Source organism: Folsomia candida, unplaced genomic scaffold (assembly GCF_002217175.1).
Source record: "Folsomia candida strain VU population unplaced genomic scaffold, ASM221717v1 Fcan01_Sc003, whole genome shotgun sequence".
NCBI lineage: Eukaryota > Metazoa > Arthropoda > Collembola > Entomobryomorpha > Isotomidae > Folsomia > Folsomia candida.
Window position 1 is genome coordinate 10,789,103 of NW_019091195.1, and position 18,624 is coordinate 10,807,726.

At 35.7% G+C, this 18,624-nt stretch overlaps 4 protein-coding genes across 13 annotated transcripts in view; 1 reads left to right on the forward strand and 3 right to left on the reverse strand.

Moving 5' to 3' along the window:
* Window positions 1–3,226, forward strand: part of LOC110847831 (nuclear hormone receptor FTZ-F1) — a 29,230-nt gene extending 26,004 nt beyond the window's left edge. For all 3 annotated transcript variants that reach the window (XM_035849425.1, XM_035849424.1, XM_022094844.2), the window contains exons 12-19: window positions 391–462; window positions 546–634; window positions 715–793; window positions 883–925; window positions 1,000–1,057; window positions 1,154–1,209; window positions 1,367–1,404; window positions 1,523–3,226. In XM_035849425.1, coding sequence (XP_035705318.1) covers window positions 391–462; window positions 546–634; window positions 715–793; window positions 883–925; window positions 1,000–1,057; window positions 1,154–1,209; window positions 1,367–1,404; window positions 1,523–1,575 — 488 coding nt within the window. In that variant the 3' untranslated portion in view covers window positions 1,576–3,226. The remainder of the gene's footprint in view (window positions 1–390; window positions 463–545; window positions 635–714; window positions 794–882; window positions 926–999; window positions 1,058–1,153; window positions 1,210–1,366; window positions 1,405–1,522) is intronic.
* A 209-nt stretch (window positions 3,227–3,435) lies between these two features.
* Window positions 3,436–14,624, reverse strand: LOC110845712 (serine/threonine-protein kinase N). 8 transcript variants are annotated; one of them, XR_004834339.1, is made up of 26 exons: window positions 14,414–14,622; window positions 13,860–14,134; window positions 13,445–13,772; window positions 13,099–13,377; window positions 12,857–13,008; window positions 9,309–9,708; window positions 9,038–9,106; window positions 8,618–8,768; window positions 8,418–8,520; window positions 8,300–8,328; window positions 7,970–8,211; window positions 7,684–7,862; window positions 7,275–7,415; window positions 6,664–6,828; window positions 6,526–6,574; window positions 6,272–6,343; window positions 6,095–6,190; window positions 5,829–6,023; window positions 5,683–5,724; window positions 5,579–5,593; window positions 5,403–5,498; window positions 5,235–5,328; window positions 5,122–5,148; window positions 4,826–5,012; window positions 4,097–4,561; window positions 3,436–3,693 (listed from the first exon to the last, which is right to left on the reverse strand). XR_004834339.1 is itself a non-coding variant. In XM_035849422.1 (25 exons), the coding sequence occupies exons 2-25, from the start codon at window positions 13,884–13,886 to the stop codon at window positions 4,490–4,492; spliced, it is 3,210 nt and encodes a 1,069-aa protein (XP_035705315.1). In that variant the 5' UTR covers window positions 13,887–14,134; window positions 14,414–14,624; the 3' UTR covers window positions 3,436–4,489. The 8 variants fall into 8 exon arrangements, 6 of the variants coding, with proteins under 6 accessions (XP_035705315.1, XP_035705314.1, XP_021947881.1 ...); XR_004834338.1 differs by having other exon boundaries at window positions 3,436–3,701; XM_035849422.1 differs by having other exon boundaries at window positions 3,436–4,561; window positions 5,403–5,504; window positions 5,585–5,593; window positions 14,414–14,624.
* On the reverse strand, window positions 9,791–12,831 carry LOC118434883. Its single transcript, XM_035849423.1, has 3 exons — window positions 11,460–12,831; window positions 10,639–11,336; window positions 9,791–10,547 (listed from the first exon to the last, which is right to left on the reverse strand). The coding sequence occupies exons 1-3, from the start codon at window positions 12,395–12,397 to the stop codon at window positions 10,210–10,212; spliced, it is 1,974 nt and encodes a 657-aa protein (XP_035705316.1). The 5' UTR covers window positions 12,398–12,831; the 3' UTR covers window positions 9,791–10,209.
* A 1,099-nt stretch (window positions 14,625–15,723) lies between the features above and the next one.
* Window positions 15,724–18,313, reverse strand: LOC110847304 (tribbles homolog 2). Its single transcript, XM_022094229.2, has 5 exons — window positions 17,883–18,313; window positions 17,163–17,777; window positions 16,741–17,029; window positions 16,416–16,626; window positions 15,724–16,337 (listed from the first exon to the last, which is right to left on the reverse strand). The coding sequence occupies exons 2-5, from the start codon at window positions 17,601–17,603 to the stop codon at window positions 16,004–16,006; spliced, it is 1,275 nt and encodes a 424-aa protein (XP_021949921.1). The 5' UTR covers window positions 17,604–17,777; window positions 17,883–18,313; the 3' UTR covers window positions 15,724–16,003.
* Between the last annotated feature and the right edge of the window lie 311 nt (window positions 18,314–18,624).

The following is an 18,624-nucleotide window of genomic DNA, read 5'->3' on the forward strand; positions in this document are numbered from 1 at the left end:
TACAAACAATTGCATGCCAAAAATTTCGCAGGGTGTCTGAAAAACCGAAAAAAATTTGCAATAATATCCTCGTTTAATTCATTATATTGAACTTCACTGCATTATATTACACTTGATGAAACAAGGATGAAAATTTTATAAAACGGTAAATTGTAACACGAGACGCTGCTCCTCATGGCGTGCTAAGATTTCGTTCACAGGGTCTCAGGTATATAACTGAGTACCTGTGTTGTCGAAAAGCTCTATATGACTTAATTTTTATCACACATAAAACTATAAACGAAAAATACTTTTCCCAAATTAATCATCCAAGCCCAAAAACAAACTGAAGTATAAATTTAGATCTTAGTATACTTGATTTTTAATGTTTATTCCCTTCAATATTACTAGTACTTCAATATTCTTGGTCGGATATGCTCGTTCTCGACCACATTCACCACCGTGTACACAATCATTTACCAGGTATTATTTTATTTATACCAAACAGATATAGCGGATGTAAAGAATTATAGTATCAAATAATCATGTAATTCCATTTTAACCAGACGATGCACCCCTTCCCAACGGACAAAAGTTTGATCTGCTGTCCCTCGCCCTATTAGGCGTCCCTGCCTCCATCGATCGCTTCAATGAGGTAAATGCAATTATACCCCTCATTTTTTTAAGAATTGGGGTCGCCCGGAATTACATGCAAATTTCGTGTCTATGTATCAGGTCACCTTAAAGCTCCAGGAAATTAAGTTTGATCAAGCGGATTACATTTGCTTAAAGTTCCTCCTGCTTCTTAATCCAGGTACATAGATCTGCATAGTGCAAATATGAAATGCACCACAACTAAATTCTTATAAATACATTTGTAACTTTGTTGCCTATTTCTTGCAGACGTCAAGTCGTTGATGAGTAGGAAGCATGTTCAGGAAACTCAGTAAGTTCGAACTTTTGTCCTCAAATTAATTAACTTTCAATAAACTAACAATCCTTGTGTCATTCCAATTTTAGTGACCATGTGCAGCAGTCGCTTCTCACCTATTGCATAAACTGCTACCCACAAGTTCAAGTAAGCATTTTCATAAATTAGTTGTATTTTACGCGATTACTAAATATTTTTGTTTAATATGCAACGTAATGATTTATAAATTTTGTCTTCTTTTAGGAAAAGTTCACCAAGCTTCTTACTCTACTGCCAGATATACGGCAAGTAGCATCAAGGTGAGTAAATGAATATAATGATAATATTATAGATACGTATATAATTACGTACACACATAGGTACGCACGGTTGACGGTTGTATGTACACGACTAAAAATAATGGTGACATACAAGATAAGGATAAAATTAAAAAAGTTTTATTAATTTGATTTCTAGGGGTGAAGATTACCTGTACTTTAAGCACATTAACGGAGGTAATAATTTCAACATTAATGATTGAAAAGTCGAGAAAAATTAACTTTTACTCGACATGCAGAATACCTGTTTGGGAGAGAGGGCACTGTGCGGTAACATTTTCTTGTTATTTTTCAGGAGCTCCAACCCAAACCCTTCTTATGGAAATGCTACACGCGAAAAGAAAATAAGCTTCGTCACATAGTCTCCAAAAAGAAAGCTACTACTTTTATTTGCTGACTTATGTAGTTGTATTGGATAATAAAGAAGCTCTAGAGATACTCACTATATATGTAACTATCGATGACCTGTAAATGAATGATGAAACTGTAAATGGTGATGAAATGAAGAAAGAAGAAAAAATTTATTTGTCATATTAACGTGTTTAGTAAAGGACGATAAGAATGAAGAAACTACTGGCTGAGACTAGATTTTGATAGCAAAATATTATATTTTTGAAGGCCGTGTTGTTGTGAAAGAGAATCTTCAGTTACTGGAGATCGAGGAAGGCAAATCTGTGATCTTGATGGTGGTGGTGTTTGTTATTTTTTAAAGATAGTTTCTTAATTTCCCTTTTTCTTTATTCTTGTTGGGAAGAGGAATGATACGGTTTAATTGTAAACTTTCATTGTAAACTCTGGTACCTAATAATCTTAGCTAAATTATACACTAATATTATTACGAAGAGGAATATTCAGAACACAGAGGGACATCATGCATGTTGCCTGCAGAGGGGGTAACCGAGGGGTAAATGTAAAACTGAGGTTATTTGGAGTTAACTGACAATTCATTTGTTGAAGCCGTACAATCTATTTTTCTATGTAGTATTAGTTATTGGTGAGAGGTAGTAGTAATATAAAGCAGTGAATAGTAGCCAAAGCTGTGTGTACATACAATTTTTTCGTAGGGCCTATTTTGGTGTTCTTTCTATTAATATTATTATTATTATTGGGGTGGTTTTGGGTAATTTAAAATGGGTTTTAGCATAGCAGACATATTAATTAATTTAAATGTAACGTTACATAGTCCATGTTGTTTTCACAATTTCGCCAAGTAAAGATGATTTATTGTTTTTTTAGAGAAATATTTCTAAAAATTAATTTTGTCAACTCGTCACTTATGAAACTATACTACACACTACAAACCACAGCGCTCGTTGTTATATGTACTTTATACGTTGCATAGGACGTACAAATTAACGGTAGCTGTAGAATTATATGTTTTTGTAAACAGTTGATGATCCATCACTACTATCTCCTTTTGATTTACATATTATTATCATTCGTACGTAAACGCTACATGGATTGTTTGACTGTGGTGTGAATGTTGTGGTGACGCTGTGGCGAGTGACTTCTGCCCGAGAGTATTGTTACACGACGACGAGTGTACCAAATTGTAACCTCTTATTTATGTTGTTATAATTTACAATGATCTGTAAAACTAGCAGTAAAGTGTTTGATGTTGTCATTATGCTGATGATGAGATTTGTGCGTGCGAACTTGAGGCGAGGGTGCATGAATTAGATGACATTCCATTCTGACAATCGGACAGAAAAAATGTGTTGATAATCATTGTTTCATTTTTACATATATCGAGGAGGGGTATGTAATAAACCACCTGTTTCTGTTGTTTAAGTTAATTTTTCAGTGCTATTAGACCATCATCATCATTTGAATAAGTACTAGTTGATAAAAGAAGAAAAAAAGAGTATAATAATTTTCCTTGTTCTGTTCTGTTAAAAAAATGTAGCTGAAATTATTTGAAAGTATATATGAATGTTTTTGTCACGATGCTTCATAGCCTGTCCAAATTTATAAATAAAACGCTAACTCGTTCATTAAACGTAAAAAGTATACCAATCTATCTTGTTACTACATATGCATCACTCTGCATCATTATCATTCCATTCCAAATTGTGCAGCATTGTCATCTCGTTCTCAGTTGCTCATTTTTTTGTTTCTTTGATTTTTTTCTAAAACTTTATCCTACTCTTTACTACTATCCTGTATATATTTTGATTAAGTACAAATTAGAGTGCAATCAAACCGTGGTTTTTGACTATGTGACATTTTTAATATTCAGTAAGGCCAAAAAGGTACTACACACGCCTATGTAGGTAGACACATACATAGGCAGAAGCAATGATACAATACGATACAATAGTATGATACAATCAAATAAACATATTATTGACATTATTAGATATATATATATATCAATCAACAAATGCGAATTATAAACTCATGAACATGATTATCATTACATTAGATTAAATACAAATGCGAAAATTGCTAGAAAGTATCAGTGGCCTGGCACTCTAAGTATGGCGAAATATATTTTCCCAAATTTTTTATGTTATAGATATTTACAAGTACATAGAACACAAGTTGAATTACCTTTAAAGTCGAAATCCACCAAGTCACGTTGTTTTGGGGGGTCGAAGGTCATAGGTCACCGCGCCCATAAATAGGGAGTCGTTGGAAAGGTCTCAGCGAGTAGATTAAGAATATATATACTTTGTCGAGCCCAGGACCACTCCACCACTGGTGGCCGAGTCCTTTCCAACGACATCCCATTTATGGGACACGGCGATCCCTGACCTTTCGACCTCCAAAACAACATCAGCTAGGTGGATTTTGACTTTAAAGGTAATTCAACTTGTGTTCTACTCGTAAATATCTACAACATATCAAAAACTTGAGAAAATATCACATCATTTCCAATACTGGGAGTGCCATGTCCTTTGATTGATAATCTAATAAGTTTAAAAAAATACTTTGTCTTTAGATACAACCACAATTAAGAATTTATAACGGTGTGCAATAATATAGTAGAATACATAGTAATACGTGGTGGTGATATGTTAATAACATTGATAAGTTGCACATGATACAGTTATTAGTGTAAAATAATTCCAAGCATGACAAAAAAAGGCTGCAATAATAGGGTAGCTGCGGTGTCTCATATCTCATAACTACTCGTACAATGTACTAATTCAATGGTGAATTATGTGTACCAGCATGGCCAAACCATAGGCTGTGACCAGTGGTTCAAACTAGCACCAGTCGTTCATGTAAATAAATTTAAATTACATCAAATGAGAACTCAGATATTCATACTCATGTAATCGAACTCTTTAAACAAGATCTGGTGACTTTCTGTCAAGGGGTATGGCTCCTGAAAAAAACAAGAAAATTATCATTAGATTATTTTATGAAACCAGCCAAAAAGACTCGTGTTCCTGAACTCGGATATTTTAGAACAAAATTTTAAAATCCAAGGATTTTTGGTATTATCCCTATTCATGCACGGACAACAAGGAGCACACCACAGTGACACTTCATTAAACTAATTGTAAGTGTGAGTAATTAAGATTAATAGTCCGAGTTTTATTGAATTTTCTTAATAAATTGTCATATTTTAATTTTGTGTAATCATTACCTTTGGCGGGGTTAAAATTGCTTTTTCTGACGTGAATTCTTCATCAAAATTTGAAACATCTTCCATATTTTTTACAGTTGGAATAAACGGAGGTTTTAATTTTCTTGCTAATAACTCTTCCCACTGAATGTTGCGGAAAAATGCTTGCTTCTTGACATCTTCTGCATCTCTTTCAGAAGAGCCCAATCTTTGAAAAATAAAAAATAAATTATATTTGACAAAGTTTTTGCATTTTTTGCTGTGCTTTTAAGTATGTATTGATGTCAAATAAATTAATACGAAAATAATATCCTTACCTTCGTTCAGGATTCTTTCGCAAAAGTCTTAACAAAAAATAGATGCATATTAAATTGAATTATTTAAATTGAAATGTGGAATCGTTCTGCACATTATTATGATATACCCTTACCTTCTCATTATAGCAATTGCTTCAAGGGACAGCGAACGTGGATATCGGACTTCTTCGTACACTATAGCATCAAATACCTCTTCTTCGTCGTCGCCTGGGACAATGTCATAACAGGAATTGAGCATCTCATCAAAATATTATCATTCAAATGTAACGAAATGGGATTACCTGGAAATGGAGATTCTCCTACTAGCATTTCATAAATTAAAACTCCAAGGCCCCACCAATCCACTGATCGTGTGTATGATGGTTCCGTAAGTACTTCTGGAGAACAAATAACCAAAGACATAACGTTAGCACGTATTCATTTCTTTATCGTTTTGTTAATTTCATGGTTAAATTACCTGGAGCGAGAAATTCTGAAATTGAAAAAAATGTTCAAAATGAAAATTCTGTATATCAATTATTTAATGTAAGGCAATGATTTAATGTTCAGTTATTTACACACCTGGTGTCCCACAAAATGTGTTAGTTCGGTCTCCAAACCCGACTAACAAGAACAATGAGAATATTTTTTGAAAAATGCACTTACTATTAGTTTGCACAAGTAAGAATGTTCGTCGAAAATGTAAAGCGTATAAATAATTAATTTACCTTGTTCCTTGCACAGACCAAAATCCGCCATCTTAACATAACCATCAGTGTCCAATAATAAATTATCTAATTTTAAGTCTCGATAAATTATTTTGTTTTCATGAAGAAATTGCATTCCGAGGGTGACGCAAGCTGCATAGAACACTGCTCTTTCTTCATTAAACACATCAGCGTGAATATGCATCATTAAGTCACCTACGTTATAATGCCAAAATATTATTCACATGCAATCATTCTTATTGATATATTTACATATCAAAACTTACCACCACATGCGTATTCCATCACAAATATCACATGCTGATCTGTTTGAAAACATGCAAACAAGTTGACCAAAAACGGATGGCGAACGGAATTTGCGACTAAAATTGACAATCATAAAGTTAACAGATTACTAGGTAGTACTTTATATCTTGTTAATTAGAATCAATACTAGTACCAACCTTCAAAAATTCGTTTTTCAGCTAACAGGGATTCGACTTCTTCTCTGGAAATGATGTCTCCCTTCTTAAGCGCTGCAATTTTAAATTTATACTGTTAAAATAAATACTTGATTGCTTTAACCCGTTAACTACATTCTAGTCGAGGAATCCCGCTATCTAAGGTCCACCATATTGAATTGATTTTTAAATACATTGTTAACTAGTGCAAGACTTAGCATTGATCAAATTACATGAACTTGTCAAAGTTTGCTAACCTTTTAGAGCAAAATATTCGTTGGTTAGTTTGTATTGTCCAAGTATCACCTAAATTAAAAACAACAAGAGGATTATGGTGATTTATGTAATTGATTCTTATACAATGATCCGCATATGAAAAGGAATTAATTATAAACCTTTCCGAAATGTCCTCGACCAAGTACACTAATTAGTCTAAAATTGTCGAAAGTCATTCCGGTATTACGTCCGGCTGCTGGGATCACCCTTCTGGTTTCAAACATTGGAGGTGGGTCAATTATCATTCTGGGCGGAGGGGGTGGCCTAACCTCTATTTTGGGAGTCTGAATAATAAACAAAATAAAGTACAGATATAAAAAATATTGTATACATACGCATGAGGTGTCATCTAAACACAAAAAAGCAATCAGTGAGTTTCACAATAACAATTTAAGATAAGATTAATAGTTACAAGAAGATGCATAGTTAAAAGTATTGCAGAGATTATAGTCAGGTTAATCAGTATAAAAGTTTTGCTTGAAGCGGAAATGTCTTTACTGTAAATCCCAAGTACTTATATATACAAGTGTTCAAAACCCCTAAGCGTAGTTTATGGAGAAAATGCATTGAACATTAAAATTTGCAATTTAAGCTGTGGTTATACGAAATATAAGATGGATATCATTCAAATATTGTTGTCATTATTCTCAACACGTACATACAAACAAATACAAAAACACCGTAAAGACCAAGAGAAAGTCCCTTTAGTAGTTTTATAAACGTTAGGTACCTCGACCTCAACTTCCTCAGGTTCATCGACATAGGGTTCATCATAAGTGGAAAAATCCCCACCACCATCCACGTCATCATCTCCGTCCACAATTTCACAAACCACAGAACTTTGCCGCAAATTCCATTGTTGGAACACACTCTAAAATCCCATACGAACAATCACATCTAAATTTTTTGTGAGCAACATAGCGATTTTAGAAGAAAATCATATCCAAGATAAGCTTCTTTGATAAAAAAGAAGAGCAAAAGCTTCAGATTTTTGCCCATAAAAGGTCACCGATAATATAATACATGTTTGAGACACATAAAATCTAAAATCTAGCTCGTCAATAATCACGAAATTCTTAAAATGTGATTCTTATCTTTATATGTATTCTGAATTTTAAAAAACTATTAAATTCACTCACACAAACTTCCACTTCTGACGGGGTTGTGACGATTTGCATATATGGAGTGGTTGGAACAGATGTACTTGGTCTGTCTGGTGTGGTAAACGTCCTTAATTCATTAGTCTTTAACTCGAGAATCACATCCGCTCGGGAAGGTATTTGTGAAAGGTCAAGTCGTGGAGGTCGTGGGGGAGCTGCTGATGCATAATTCACAGTTAACGAAATTCACGAATATCATCAAATTGATAATATCAATAATAGAATGGATATTATGAAAAACATATATTGTGTAAATTGTACTTACATTGGGCAGAATTATTGTTGAGTATATTAGACTGTTGTGAACTGATTTGAGAGGAAGCGTTGGGACCAGATATCGACTGATTATGTGTAGGCGTACCAGGAGTATACGGTGGCGGAGGGATTTGATTTGACCGTTTGATAAGTCGACCCCAGGTGGCAACATTGATATTTAATTGAGTTGGTCGTGGAACATTCTTCCCTTGTTGCTTGAATATTTTTCTTTGACGCTGAAGTTTAGGTTTTCTTGATTAAAAAACAAAAATGAATCATCAGTCAAATAATAACACATAATTGATTATTCTAGCAGCTGGATAAAGAATCGTAGTCTTACCTTGAGATCATGGGGTTTAAAAATTTGATCTAAAATTAAAGTGTATTATGGATTTGGTATTATAAATCACATAAAGTAAGCAAAACTTCATAGTAGAATATATCACAACTAGACTTACTTCTGCAAATAGGAGGCCTTGAGGTTCCAATTGAAGTGCCATCCCATGACGAACATCGTCAATGAATTCTTCCAAACGCAGGATTTTAAGGCCACATAGTTGCCTTAAATATAAAAAATAAAAGTCCTCTTTCATACAGATAAGCGGTTCAGGGTAAAAATCCAAACAACAGACACGAAACTATCTAATTTGTCACTCACCTCCAGTCCTTCCAGCAAACGTCAATTTCTAGCTCCCTTGATTTGTCCAAGTCAATACTGAATCGTTGGTCCCAAGCTTGTTGTGAACATGGTTTCCAATGTGTTTGCGCAACGGTTTGATTGTCTAACTTTAAAATTGCCATAATTTCATCTAAAACAAAAAATATTACACCACAAAATTAAATATCAATTACAAATCAAACATAATTTTAATTGCAAATGAACACATAGCTATAAATTTAAAATAAGAGAATCGTAAGAAAACAAAAAGCCAAGGTTATTAAATTAATCCAACATTATTCTAATCAGTTTCATCATTCTCAAGATAAGCACACAAAATAAAGCAGAGAAATCGAAGGCTAATAATGGTTGGTGCGGCCACAAACAGCTAGATATGGTTATCCTTCAAAAATTACTTACTCCTCCGTTCTTCTGGATCAGAAGAAGTGCTGCCACCACCAAAGCATCCAATTCCGATTGCAGAATTTACTGAGAGTAGTTGCAACAGTTACAGAATATCATGTATTTACAAAGGCATTCAAGTCAGTCGAGTAAAAAAGTGTTGGTGAAAGCACCAGAAGTATAATATCACCATTCTCATGCAATTTTGAAACTTAATTTCACTCCAATACACACTATACCATATAGTATAGTTTTCAATAAAGATTAAAATTAATTTCAAACAACTTACTGCTTGTCTCATCCTTGACACTGTATGATTTTGATGAACTTCGACCAGTTACTCCCTTCATGAAGGCTTTAAGATCCGCCGGACTACCGGAATCTCTACTTTTGGAACGTCCTGGGACTTCTTCAAGAAGATCTTGACATCCCATGAGTCGAACTTCTAACTTTCCGGTCACTGCGGCACATTTGCTTAGCGATGTGGTGCTGAGACGGCTGGAAGGTTGATTTAGAGCTTCGAATGAAAACGCTGGATTATGACTGTGCGGAGACAAAGAAGCCAACTCCAACTCGTGTCTCAACTCTTTCGATTTTCTAGAATCCGGTGGCATTTCTGACAACTTTGTCTCAAGGGCGAGTCGTAATAAATCTATTTTTTGTCCAGATTCGTGAAATTTGCTTTGAGCCTGTTAGAATATTAAATGGTATTAGAATATTAAATGCTCATCGCTGCCGGGCATATTTATTTAAAATGAAATATAAAGCATATAAGCGAAAGCATACAAGCAACGTTTATTCAGTGCAATATAACATATGTTTAAATAATACTTATTTCAATAACGCTTAAACTGTCAGATAAGGAACTAACTATTATTATTATACAATTTTGTTGTATAATCTTTCTTCTTGATCATTGGTCAAGAAGAAAGAAACCCAAATATCGGTGTGTTTTTCGGTGAAAATTCGCATGACCTTTATGCGCTATCATAACAATTCGGTTGGTGAGCTTCGATTTGATGAGCGTCGGTTGAAGAGTTTCACGGATGTATGGCGCAGTGATATAATTTTGATTCTCTTTATCTTGAATTGATAAAGTTGATATTGATATTAAGTTGTCTTGCAAAGCACGCCTGCATAAAACTGTCCATGATTAATGTAAGCAGCAAACAGCAAATGTATTGCCAGAGTCACATGAATTTCTGACTAATGCAGTGGTCACAAGTACACCATTGTGGATTTCTTGCTGGCCCAGGGATATGATGACCCGGTTTCTTCAAGCCTTTGACCACAGGACCAAACTTGGTTGCAGTACCCAAATGAGAATAATTATTGTGATTCCCAATAGTGGGTTTCATGAAGGGAGGAGTAAGCTTATTGTTGTCGTGTAAGTTACAGTTTGGAAATGAAAGACGTTTCATCGCCATCAAGTTGGATGATTCTTCCGTGTCGGATTCGAAAGTTTCGTTATTTAACCTCCTATATCGTCGGAGCATAACTTGACTTTCTTCACTTGTTGCCCGACATCCTGTTAACACAAAAATAGATCAAGTTTATTTTGTATGAAATTTGCAAAGAACGTCATAAAAATAAAATGATCGAATGTTTTATTAGCATACCTCTCAATTCGTTGGCAACAAGGTTAACGTACTGATTATGAGCGCCTAATTCAGCACTCGTTCCAGAATCAAATAAGTGACGTGACATCTTTTCGTCATTAGTAATAATTGGTTCTTGTTCCTCCGTATTAAGAACCAAGGAGTCCATCGTTTCCGATCTCCTTGCACATTTCCAAGAAGAATCAACCGTTTCTGTATTTGACCACGCAGATACAAGTGATGAATAAGTAGATTCCCTGGATGGGAATGGGTATGCTGAACTGATTGTGTCTTTAGAATCATCCTTCTGTAGAAAATTCTTGGATTGTAACTTTTGGGTTTGATATGTAGGCGTTGAATTAAACTCTGCCAATTTGTCTTTTTCTAGTTTAAGTGAAGGTCCGTCAAATTCTAATGTTCTATTCATATTATTAGGGTCAATGGCTATTCGGGATCGAATTACTTCTGTATTTGCTGGTTTTGAGGATGGTTTATTGCTAATTTTAAGGCCCTCAAAATGGAATGGCAGCTCGTTTTTCTTTTGCTGATGAAATATTTTATATTGTTTAGAGTCGTAGACCGTTTCTGGAGTTGATGAGGATCCTCCTTCTCCTCTTTCTCCCCCTCCAGTGGAAGATGAATTATCATCCGTGTTGGATGACATTTCCGAACCAGTGCAGTATACATCAATATGTACAGTACGTGGCTGGTGATTTGGTCTAATAAAACAATACATTAATGAATATTTATTTATGATCAAACTAAATCATCCGAATTACGATAGGCGAAGCCTATCAAGAATAGTGATAGTCGGATGTCACTATTATTGAAGATGTACTTACTTTTGATATGACGACCGTACTGGAGGAGAAGATTTAGCTCTTGCCGAACCAGAAGATCGTCGTGTTAAGCTCCTGCTGGAATGTTCCTGGGGGGTTGCATGCTCCGGAGATTTCCTTTGAAAAACCGGACGTTTGCGACGGTCCACATAGTTGCCTCTTCCAATACTATTGTTATTGGAATTAGATCCTTGTGGTCGGGGTGTTAAATATGTATTTCCGACGGGCGAGTCATAATTGTGTGAACCAAGGTCAGTTGAGATTACTCGATTCAATGTCTGGGTTCCTGCATCCTTCTGTTGAATTGATTTATTGGTTTTGGTATTATTGTCAAAAACAATGGGTTGTCTCTCCAATGAACTTGAGCGGGCGGCGTAGCTCGTCGTTGATGATGTAATTTGCGCCGTATCATCAATATTATTCGATAGTATTATTGTGCAAGTGCTCCTACACCTTCGTTCATATGGCTTAATTGGTCTGACGCCTTTAGAGACTGTAGTTGTTGGTAATGTGCTAGTATTTTTGCTTTCAGTGTTATAGCCAGAGTCATGTTGGACTTGTGATGATAATATTCCCGAGCTATTCGATGACCGAGGCCAGCTTTCAAATTTTTGTATTCCTGCAGTTTCAGGTACAATTTGAGTAATTTTTGTTCCGGTATCACTGGTGGTAGTCCAGGAATATTGAAAATGGACATTGCTCCCAGGTTTTATCTGTTTCCCAACCTGATTGACATTTTTATCACTTATTGAAGAGGTATTGCCATTAATAATTGGCACATTCTTGTTTTCAGCAGCAGCAGTAGTGCTAGTATTTCTTGGTGGTTGTACTTGAGGGTGAGATATTGTTAGCTGGGCGTGAATGCACCATTCTTGCCCAACTACACTGTGGTTCACTTGGTGGGATGATGATGATGGCGAATTGCTGCTCGACGAATTCATCAATGCTACGACTCCTGCGACTTGGTTTAACCAACATCGAACAATTAAGAATATCGATAACAATTATTCTTTTCTTGCTTGATTGTATCTCACTTGATTATTATCTCACCAGTAAATGAACTCTACAAACCGAATCACTATACTCTAATGCACCGCAATAGGTTGGTGGCCGCATGCCAAAAATTGCACTACTATACAGTATAAATGCTATTTTTGTCCATCCCTAACCCGAAATCGTCAAAAACGTCAGCATCTGAACAGATGCTGGGATAAAAACATGACAATAACGGATATGTATGAAAGAGACTTAATAAACATTAACCTTGACATAGTTTTCAGTACCGTCCGTCGTCCAATAGGACAAAAAAATTGATTCAATACATAAAACAATCATATGGAAGCAAGAAGCATTGCATGTAATAGAGAATGCTAATTAAGTCATTTGTAATTCAGACGCACCTCTTGAAGAGCCTTTTTGTCACTTCCTTTAGTTGATTGTAGGCTGCGAATTACATTTCGTGCTCCATCCTGTACAGCTTTTTCAATTTTTAGACGATGCTTCAATTCCTCAATTCTTGCTTCCAGTGGTGTTAGTCCATCGTTATTTCGATCTGAGACGAATAGATCATCATGAGTGAAAGTTGCCATGATATATATATATATATATATAACATACCATACATATACATATCATCTCTTACCTCTTCTATGTGAATTTCCAGAACTTGAGCTTGCAACATTATCTGACCTATTGTGTTTGGTTTTGGCTATCCTCATTTTTAAATAATCAATTTTTGCTTTCGAGTCTTGAAGCATTTGTTGAGCATTTTCCAACAATTTCTTATCACGCCCACTGCTTATCTGAATCATATTTTCAGCGCCTTGCTTAACTTTCAATTCGATATTTAACTGCTTTTCAAGGGAAGATATCCTCTCATCAAATGAAGAAAGGTTTGCAGACGATTTTAAAGACTGATTGTCTGCAAATCAAATTTTAACTTTAACTTCAATTTCTTAAAGCATGCATGTAATTAATATACGCCTTACTATGTCCATTGTCCATGCTTGGGAAACCCCCTTGAGTTAAAATTATTTGTGAATCCAGTTCTTGTAATTCTTGCTGCATTTCAGTTAATTTGATGGAGGATTTCTTAACTAAGGCGGTTAATTCTGATAAGCTTTTTCTATCTTTGGAAACATCCCGAAGTTTTTCAGCCCCCTCCTTAATTTTGAGCTCTTTCCTAATTTCTTTTCGTATCAGTTCTTTCAATTCTTCTAGTTTATGGGAAATTCCAATCCCACCATCGCTAGGGTCAGGGTCAAGCCCATATTTATGGCCCAATTCGTATAGGACGGGATGTGCAATGTAGTCCCCCTGAAAATGTATCAAGAAGATATTCTACTAATGAATTGTGCATAATAAATTAAATTGATTTATTTATCGTAATTTGTAATTTCAAACCTGATAATAGCTCGATGCATGTGACATTTTGGACGGTTTAATAAATAATTCGGCGAAATTTTAAAAAGTTTACTCAATATAGTAAGTAATGGCAGTAATGCGCATCTTTAAACTCTTGTCGTAGATTAATACTTGAAAAATGGAGCAGTAATGGTTCGTACAGCTTTTGAACCAATCTTGCACCAACTTTAACTATAACTTGATGGACGGATTGGGTTGCCGGAAGAACAATTGCGGAGAATGGGTCCAAATTTTTCTAACGATTCACCATTTTTCTGCTCCAAACAAATACAAACTTTAATTATTTCTCAGACAAAAACAGTCCGAACGAATTCATAATTTAATAACGTTATAATCTTAATAATCATTGAAATGCTTTTGATTCACATATTAAGAAAGACAGAATTATGAACTGACAAGAAGCAACTGTGTCAACTGACTGATCCTTGTTGCCCTACATTCAAAATTCTTCCACAAATACAAACCACTAAAATATTTTCACCAAAACTCTACAGTTATTAAAAATTTCGGCCGGCATTGTTCAACTAACTCACCTGTAATAAAAATGTGCCTCTTTTTCGGTGATGAAAAATGACCCCGAATTTTGTAAATATTTTTGTCCTCTTGTTTTTGCGAGGCTCTGAATAGGAAAAAGTCGGAGTTTTTAAAAAAAGTGGTGGAAGATTTAAGAAGATGTGGTGGGCACAGTGAGTGTATATATGTTAAAGGATGATGAATTCCGTTAGATCTCATCCACACAACCACCACCACTACTCGAGATATGTGATGATGAATCGTTGAGGAGGATCCATACTAGGTCAATCGAAAAATGGTCATTTACAATTTTACAAATTTTTCAGTTTCCTCTCAAAATGGAGTAAGTAAACAGGTATCAAAATAATTTGTCACAATGCTTGGAACATAATTTGTTGTAGATGAACACTTAACCCTTTTTCTCTCCCTCTCTCTACTACTCTCTACTATCTTTTCGCCGCCGCCGTAACAATATACGTATGACATGCATAATATTATCCATTTGACTTAGGATTGCTTGCTCGTTGTAAAAATTTCAAAGTTGTATTCCATTGTAAACCGAGTGCAGCCTTTTATGTGCAGTGGGAAAATGAGAGAGTGTCATGCATTAGACTTTGCAATTTTTCATGTAGACAAGAATTTTATATGACGATGAGTCGAGAACCGCAAATGATAATAAAGTGATGACGACGACGATGATGATTCGTACTCTTTGCAAAATCATGGCATGCATTGTCAATTGTCGGTGGTGTTGATTCATTCGTCGTCCTTCTTCACTCGCCCCGTCCGTCCGGCATTATCTGCATGCATTATCTTCCTGCCCATTAGAGCAACGGCTTCCTTGACAAAGTAATGAGGAAACGCGTGTTAATTTCATGTTATTGTGTAGACACTTGGTAAAAACCTTTGTCGAAAAGCATAAGGAAAAGAGGATGCAAATGAACTTGTACAAAAATCAATAATTCAATTCAACGACCAGCTAGATAGCTACATATGTATTTACAAACTAAACAGACGGATTGCCTATGTTGTTACTTTTTACCTGAACATGTTCACACACTTTCATCAACCATGAGGTTAATTAATTGTTGTGCTTACTAATTTGCCTGCAAAGGAGAAAAGACGAGGAGAATGTCTTCAAAATACATGCATAACTTAAAACATACTGCACAGAGATAATATTACCAGTGATACCATTGCTAAAGTTCAGTACTTGGCAAGTACTACTTGCATTAATGCGGGTGCACGCAAATGTATAATGTACATAAATACACTCTTAAGAAAATTAAAATTCATATAGAAGACATTGGGAATATTGTGAAAAGCACAATTTATGAATGAATATTAATGTTTATTAGTTTCGCCATACTTAATTTATTTCGGAATTCAATATCACAAAGAAAAACTTATAGGACATGACATACGTACATATCGCGAAACCTTGCTTGCAAACTGAACACAAAGTATGTATGCATTTCTTAATTTTTATAAAATTGAATTTGGAAGCCGTTTGGTACTACCAAACTGGTAGTATAACAATTTTGAAAAAAATTAACAAAAAATGCGGATAGAATATAATACGTTATAGGGACTAATAACAAGACGAGAAATTAAAAATCTGGAACAACTTGGTCGGAAGTGAGTTGTTCAAGTTGCATACATACGGTGGGTATTGGTGGAGGTGTTTGGGTTTTGTTGTCAATACAGGACTCCTTCCCGAGAGGTTTGGTTTCGATGATAAGCATGGATGGAGTAGATACACAATGTTTCGTCAGCCATGGACTTTTTAGAATCTCATTGCATCGGGGTCTCTCAGCAGGAGACTTTAATAGCAGAGTTTTAATAAGAAGTGATACTGATGAAGAGAGGCCAGGTGGAATTGCAAAATTTCCCACACGTATTTTGTGGAGAAGCTTGGATTGATTTTGGTCATTGAAAGGGTATCTGAAAACATATAAAATAAGTAAGTATTCGTACCGATTGTAAAAAAAACGACAAATATAATTTAAATTAACTATGTACCTCCCGGTCAACATGGTGTAAAGAATAACACCTAGACACCACACATCTGACGCTTTTCCAGGGTATCTGAGCTTCGTTTGAAGAGTTTCCGCCTTTTCGGGACTAACGTAATTAGGACATCCATGTTTATCGTCCAATTGATCATTGCATGGATCCACGAGTATCCACGAATCCTCAAGCGACTCTAACTTCACCTTGGTCTTGGATTTGTCTACACAAAGAAAAGATTACCATTCATTAATGTTTTTGCAAACTGTTATAAAACAGAAATATAATAATCCGCATCAATTAAAGATTTAAAAATGTCCATGTAACTGTTACTTACCGACAAAAACAAATTTGCCCATTTTGATATCCCTAAGGACTACGCCTTTAGAATGGCAGTGCTGGACTATTTCCACCATTTGCTTAAAGAGATTTGCTGCCTCTGCCTCTTCGAGGGTTCGTCTTTCCAACAGGTACGAATGGACATTACCATAATGCTTTGGCATGATTAGATAGAGAATTTTGGGTGTCAAGATGGCTTCAATGACTTGGCTCACGAAATCTGTCGAGTCGTCAAGTCGATAATAGGCAGCTAGCATGCTAAGGCCTGCTGGGTTTCTTTGAACAACCTACAATATAATAAATATGCATTCCAAGTTAGTTTTTTTTATTTTTACATTGACGACTTGACAAATTGGGTATATTTGACCCAAAGTTGTCTCCTTATTAACATATTCTTATACTATTATTAGTATTACTTACCTTGCAAGAAAATTGTTCCTTTGTTTGTATATTCAAACAAGTCATTTCAGCCTTAGGAGCGGACCCCACTCTTCTTGGCATTGACCCCACCAAGGGCGCCTCAGGGAAGAGGAGGTACTTTCCAGCGAGGAGGGATACTCCTGGAAACGTTTTGGATTGAACTCCACAATTACCATTGTCCCCAAGCTTTCTGCTATTATTAACGCTATTGAGATCCTGTAGATTATTGTTTCTCCTTTCCACACGTCGCAAGAAACCGTCGCTGGACGACTCGTCCCCCGAGAGAGAAAAGTAGGAATCCTGTCGCGTTTGGGAGTCGGAACGTTTCCCGAGACTATCTCCCCCGACGACGACGTTCGTTCTTCTTGCATTCTGCCAGGAAGTGGGGGTGAAAGAAGTAGGCGAATTTGCATCATTGGTAAAAATACTTGCGGTTGCCATTATAAATGAAGGTCAGATGATGAAATTGGGTTGAAAAGTGATGTATTCAGCGGTTGTGAGAAAAAGGTTCTATTTGACTGGATATATATCGAAAGATGATGCAATAATCTGCGTCGTACTGATGTGATGCCTTGATGAGTATGCAGTGGTTTCTTTTTGGAGGTTGTACTTAACCTGAAATAAAGAAAACGTAGCATTAATATAATTTGCTTTCCATACTAAGTCGAATTTATGAAGAACACGTCACATAAAGTGTAAAGATAATACCACATAATTTACCTAATCAAACTTCACCAAGATGATTCCATGATGAACTATTTTTATTACACTTGATGTTTTAAAAATAAGCAGTGTCGTTTCTAATTGTTATATCAGGTTTTTCAAGGGAATTAATTTATATGCTTTCTGTTTCAAATCCTTGTGTCTTAGTCAGTCTTGTTTACTATTTATCCGCTTGCTCTATCTATCGCCACGTAGATTAGTTCGATTGAGGTTATCGTGATTATCGTGATTTCTAGCAATTACGAGGGGAGGGAAGAGGGTACTCGACCACTGGTCCAGACCTTTATTCGCCACCGTACAAACGCAAAGTGTCCAGGCGTCACCTTAACTATGGGGGTTTTAATGACGAGCAGTAATTTAATTAAATTACGGGAGCAGTAACAGCCGACTAGCTAACCCGAATCGTAGTGAGGTTTATGTTTATGAGAAAAAGAAAGCTCGCTTCGGCTGATGTAAGCAGAGCTCAGATTTCTGTGGAATAGGGAGGGACTGTGCAAAAAGCATGTGATAGATTTGATGGGGGAGGGGTAAGGTCATATCCTTCCCATTTCATAACATGGAGCATATAAGTCACACCTGGGGTAGTGGTCAAAATTCTCCGAAATTGATGAAATGCTTTATGTACGGCCCCTTAGAAGCACACGTTAGCTTAGCATTTCACACTGCCTCTCTGTCGTATTTAGACAGAAGAATCATGATGATGATGCAATAATAATAGTAGTGCCGAATTGGTGTCTGG

Bases quoted from the DNA above. Each gene is read 5' to 3' on its own strand.
- LOC118434883 (XM_035849423.1), bottom strand. From the start codon at position 12,397: ATGAATTCGTCGAGCAGCAATTCGCCATCATCATCATCCCACCAAGTG. The intron at 11,337-11,459 runs GTAAGTACATCT...TTGTTTTATTAG, and splicing joins GTACGGTCGTCATATCAAAA to ACCAAATCACCAGCCACGTA. The intron at 10,548-10,638 runs GTATGCTAATAA...TTGTGTTAACAG, and splicing joins TGTTGCCAACGAATTGAGAG to GATGTCGGGCAACAAGTGAA.
- LOC110845712 (XM_035849422.1), bottom strand. From the start codon at position 13,886: ATGTCACATGCATCGAGCTATTATCAG. The intron at 8,212-8,299 runs GTAAGACTACGA...TTTTTAATCAAG, and splicing joins TTAAACCCCATGATCTCAAG to AAAACCTAAACTTCAGCGTC. The intron at 7,416-7,683 runs GTGAGTGAATTT...ATGGGATTTTAG, and splicing joins CGTCAGAAGTGGAAGTTTGT to AGTGTGTTCCAACAATGGAA.
- LOC110847304 (XM_022094229.2), bottom strand. From the start codon at position 17,603: ATGGCAACCGCAAGTATTTTTACCAATGATGCAAATTCGCCTACTTCT. The intron at 17,030-17,162 runs GTAAGTAATACT...ATTATATTGTAG, and splicing joins AGGAACAATTTTCTTGCAAG to GTTGTTCAAAGAAACCCAGC. The intron at 16,338-16,415 runs GTACATAGTTAA...ATATGTTTTCAG, and splicing joins TACACCATGTTGACCGGGAG to ATACCCTTTCAATGACCAAA.